The 5,000-nt window shown below is 41.7% G+C and overlaps 1 protein-coding gene across 1 annotated transcript in view; it reads left to right on the top strand.

Annotated features, from left to right (window-relative positions):
• The window catches only part of LOC306768310 (tumor necrosis factor receptor superfamily member 10A-like), a 24,399-nt gene extending 19,760 nt beyond the window's left edge, over positions 1-4,639 (top strand). Inside the window, exons 4-10 of the mRNA XM_079256614.1 lie at positions 443-554; positions 866-999; positions 1,080-1,172; positions 1,256-1,302; positions 1,409-1,678; positions 1,752-1,788; positions 2,361-4,639. Of these exons, the coding sequence (XP_079112740.1) occupies positions 443-554; positions 866-999; positions 1,080-1,172; positions 1,256-1,302; positions 1,409-1,678; positions 1,752-1,788; positions 2,361-2,662 (995 nt within the window). The 3' untranslated portion in view covers positions 2,663-4,639. The remainder of the gene's footprint in view (positions 1-442; positions 555-865; positions 1,000-1,079; positions 1,173-1,255; positions 1,303-1,408; positions 1,679-1,751; positions 1,789-2,360) is intronic.
• The last annotated feature ends 361 nt before the right edge of the window (positions 4,640-5,000 follow it).

Below are 5,000 nucleotides of genomic sequence, written 5' to 3'. Positions count from 1 at the left end.
AACTAGCCCAACACAGCAGTTTCTCCTGTAATTGGAAAGCTCGGGCGTCTGACTCGTAGGAACGGGGGCCCCGTGGAGGTGGACTGCTGCTTTGTGTTTTATTTAGATCACATCTTAAAGACCAATGCTGCTTTTCTTTTTAGGTTTTAATCTAATAAATGAACCATGCCGGATTCTCCATCCCTCATTATCCTGTTAAAAATGCATCTGAGAGGGAGATGAAGTAAGAAACCCAATTACCTCACTGTATCTTTTCTGGAACAAGAAGTTATCACATAATTACCGACGGGCTACAAATCATTCAAAGCTCCAGCATAATTATCTCTCATTTGATGCGTGCTGGGGGCCACAGGTTAGTCGCACGCAGACTCAAGTTAGATTGTGTGAAAGGTCTTCTCCTGCTTGTGTTTTTGCTTTCTCACAACCTTCTTTGTACCCACAGATGAGATTGAAACTGAGGCCTGCACCACAACTACAAACACCAAATGCAAGTGCCGACCAGGTACCTTCTGCGCTCCAGATCAGGCCTGTGAAGTCTGCAAACGCTGCGCCAAGTGAGTCCTCTTCCAGCTGATCTGCAGGGGTTGGCAGCGGCTTTTAAAACTAAATATCACAATAAAAAATACACTAATGGAAACACTTACGGTTTGAAAAGTCTCAGATATCGCTGAAAAGTTTTTGAGCTGGTTTTTCAGATGTTTTGATATAGAAAAATATGACAAAAGTTGCAATGAATTTTGGGTGTTTCTTCAGTTTTTGCTGACGTAGGTCAGGTTTAGAAGAATGAGACGTCTGCAACGAAACCCGCTTTGTTTTTATACGTTTTACTGACACATAAAATGTCCCATTTCTACTAAAATCCCAGGTGTAAAGCAGGTGAGGAGGAGGTGAAGAAGTGCACTCCTGATTCTAACACGGTGTGCAGGAAACGGGATCCGTCTCCGACGGAAACCCCCCCAGCAGCCCCGCCACCAACCTCTGCCTCTCCCACCAGCATCGGTACTTTTAATGCATCCTGTTGCTAAATCAAAAGCTGAATTTAATCTAAGCCTTTGACTAATCTGAGTTTATTTGTTCAGGCATTCCAGTTTTCATAACCCTGATCATCATTGTCCTCGTTGTGGTTGTCTTGGCTGCGTGGTGGTTCAAGCAGCATCCATGTGAAGTACCATGTGAGTTGGCATTTACACACTGAAACTTTGCAATCGTTTCCCAACGAAATGTTTTCCTCATGCTGTTCTCCTGCTTTCAACAGGGTCAAAGAGCCCCAGTGTCGTCGATGAGACAGTGAAGATTCCCATTGTGAGTTAGAACTGGTTGTTGTTTTGTGTTACTGGTAGCAACTGATATAGATGATCAATAGAACAACAAGTCACTCGTTTCCGTCGTCCTAATTTCTTTTGGTCAGGATGAGAGTGGAGCCACGGCGGTGGAGAGAGACAATGCCCAGAACGCTTGCCTGGAGGGGGAAGAGTCCCGGCAGGAGTCCCGGCCACTGCTGCAGGAGACTAGCAAGGCTTCCCCCCCCCTTGAAGATGAAGACCGAGGACTGGGAGACAGCTTGCCCAACACCACCAGCTCATCTCAGACCAGTCTGTCAGGCCTGCCCACGGCAGTTTCCTCCAGCAGCACCCCAGATCCAAGTCCTGCTGCTTTCAGACTGCTGCCTCCAGACACGGTGAGGAGGAGAGATGTCACAAATTTCTCACATCATTTCTCACATTTTTTTTAACCTTCTCCTCTTATGACAGGATGATCCTCTACAACATCGACTGGTTCCACTACAAGGTAAGAGTCCTGCTAGAAGAAGGGAAGGGGAGACTTCCTCTCTTCTCTTCTATTTCTTAAGCTATCTGAGTTTTCTCCCTAAAAGGCAGATAAAGTATCTGCACACAGACAACGACAAAGTTCACTGCAATTCATTTAGAAACCACAGCGAAGTCAAATAAACCTCCACAAGATCTCACATTTGGTGCTCGATAGATTACTAATCTCATGATAGTCAGGCTGGATCCGAGCCTGCAGGGCGCTGGAACACGCAGTCTATTTCACTGTTGTTTGTTTCTCATGCTGAATTTGAAAGGACATGGCTTTGCAGATTTGTCTGATCCTCTAAATGTTTAAAGTGGATGTCCCCTGAAGGGAACACACTGAAATGTACTGTTTGTTTACAGACTCCTATAGAAACAAGGGCGATACTGTTCACATGTGGCACAAGTCTGAAGATTTTAACTGCAGATGAGCTTGTGTTAATAAATTATTATAGATCAATGGAAGGAGAATGATAATTAAACCATAATTAAATAAACATTGGTGGGTTTATTTGTATTTATCTCTGTTTTTTTTTTTTTTTTTTTAAGGGTCTGAAAAATCCCTCAAGAAGAGCTTTGACTTGTTCGACGAGTATCTGGATGTTCGGATCCACAACAAATTCTTCAGAATGATCGGCATCAGCGACAACCACATTCGGATTGCCGAGAATGGCCCTCCTGGAGATAAAGTCTACGAACTCCTGAAGAACTGGATGCAGAGGCAGGGACTAAGAGCAGACATCAATGACCTCCTGGAGGCGTTGCTAAGCATGGACCAGCGGCGCTCAGCCGAGTGCATCGCATCCGCAGCCCTCAGAAAGGGCTACTACAAGCACGTACACACACCCTGAAAGCCCAAGCATCAGGGACTGCAAATGAAGTAAACATACTTGTCACAGGAACAACTTTTAAAAGAAAAAAAACAAAAAGCACATAGACACTGTGTGTGGACGCCGTGTCTCTTGAACGGGCTGACCTCTCTGTGGCTGATTGGCCATGCTTTTAAAGCCAGTAGTTTTGAAAAGAAAAAAACACAAAAAGGGGAAAGTCGTGCTGGATTGATCGGCGGTCTGACGATTTTCAACACTTGCCAAATGCTGACGTTTAGTGACGTAAACAAAGCAGAAGTTTCCTGTTCAGGTTCAACGACGTTACCACTGACAACGACCATCCGGATGTTTTTCTTCATTTGAGTTTTTTTTTTTTTTTAAAAAGCAGCCATCGGTGGACCTCCACAGGCAGACCTGGATGCATGTTTTAGGCTCCCGTGCAGCCAAATACTGAACGCCCAGAAGTCTCCATCTGCGTGTCAACTCAGCTGGTCCTCCAGCCACGTCCTAAGACACTACCAGGAGACGAGGATATACACTGGTTTGTAGGAGTGGCATTAGCTATGTCACTACTGCTGTGCCTCTTTGATGCACTGACCTCTGGCACATGTAGGATTTAAAACGAGTCATGTTTTATTTGTTGTTTTTGTAGATTTAGCTACATAATATACATCAGTCTACACATGTTTTCCTGACTGATGAGAAAATATTGACAATTATTAATATGCATCCCTACTAATTCCTCCTTCATTCTTGTTTGAAATTCACTTAGATATCTAGTTTTTCTACAACTTCATTGTGTTCCTCGAGCTTACCGATTCAATAATGTTGTAAGTTTTGTACACGGAGGTCACATCAGTCATGTTCTCAGTCTTTCCGGCTTGTATATGTTCAGTGTTGTCACTCCCACGCATCACCGTCGAAAGATTTTCCTCTGTTGGAGCAACTGTTAATAGTTTTGTGAATTGTTTCCATAATATTTCCTTGTAGCTTGGAGAACTTCAAAGGTCATTTTATTTATTGACATATTTATTGAAATGAATGATACTTATAGTCTCATTATTTATAGCATTGAAAAAAAAAAACGACCCCGGACAGCACGCACGCACACACACACACGCCCACATTGTTTGTGTTGCGATGTTTAGCTTCAGGGCAAAATGACTGAGATCCAACCTTTTCAAGTTATACTTGCAGCTTGTGGCGTTTTGTTGGGCTCTGCTCCCACTCGCTGCTCTGAGTTCAGAACAACGCTCCGGTCAATCCGTCAGCGATCCATGTGCCATTTGGGACAATGCCCAAAGCAGAATCTTATCTTTCCCAGTCGATGAAGTGAAATTAGTGAACCGACCGACCAAATAGTCCTTTTACACATGTCTGCAGTGACATGGGTGCAGGTACGGATTGTTTTGTCTTGATTAGACTCAAACGGGATGAAAGAAACTTTTTCTGGATTTTAAAAATAGAAGCTTCAAATTTTTCTTCCACATCTGCCCCATGTGCACGTGTCCTGAGAGTATTTACCCCTCAGAAAGTGTATATGTACATATACAGCTGTATGAAAAAACCAAATGAATTTAATGAGGCTAATAACAGCAATATTTGTTTTGTTTTTTTCTTCTGTGCCCATTTTCTGCATCTTTTTATGTATAAAGCAAAGTTAGAGTTTTATATTGTTGCTGAAGAGTGATGCTACAGTGCTGGCACTGCCATCGACTGATAGACAATAAAAATGCAGCCTGCATCGATACCTAGGGACCTTTTTTTCCTCCATTTTTCAACTTGGCCTGAAGCAGCACAGCGGTAATTAATCCTAAACGCATGTTTTGTTGTTTTTCTGGCAACATGTGTGTACATCTTATTTTATTTTAATTCTAATACTTCCATCACAAATCTAAGCTGTTTGACTTCCACTTGTTTTACAACTTTGTTTGTTGTTAAGCCATTTCTACCGTTGTCGTTGTTTGCTCGCCATGGATTTCAGATGTAAACCATGCAAATACGGCAAAGCTGTTTTTACATCCATTTCAAATAAATCTTTTGTACAGATATTGTTAGCAATGTTTTTATTTTTTGTGAGCAAAAAATAAAATTCAATCAATATGTGAAATTATTTGAGGTGGGACTTGATTATAAATAAAATTAACCTAATTGATTGCATTTTGATCTCATAAAATGTTCCCAAAAAAAGCTAGTTTTTTTTTTTTGAAAAAATTTATTTATTACAATGGATTTTAGTGTATGACCCGAATCCCATCATGTACACAGACATTAATAATGTAAACTCATGTTCAATTAATGTCTGGAAAAATACAGTAAAGTGTCATTTTAAATACTGTTTTATGTAATTGTGAGTCAA

Source organism: Telmatherina bonti (genome assembly GCF_933228915.1).
Source record: "Telmatherina bonti genome assembly, chromosome: 17".
NCBI classification, from domain to species: domain Eukaryota; kingdom Metazoa; phylum Chordata; class Actinopteri; order Atheriniformes; family Telmatherinidae; genus Telmatherina; species Telmatherina bonti.
Note: the sequence above shows the minus strand (reverse complement) of the source record. Positions and strands in the feature narration are given on the sequence as shown.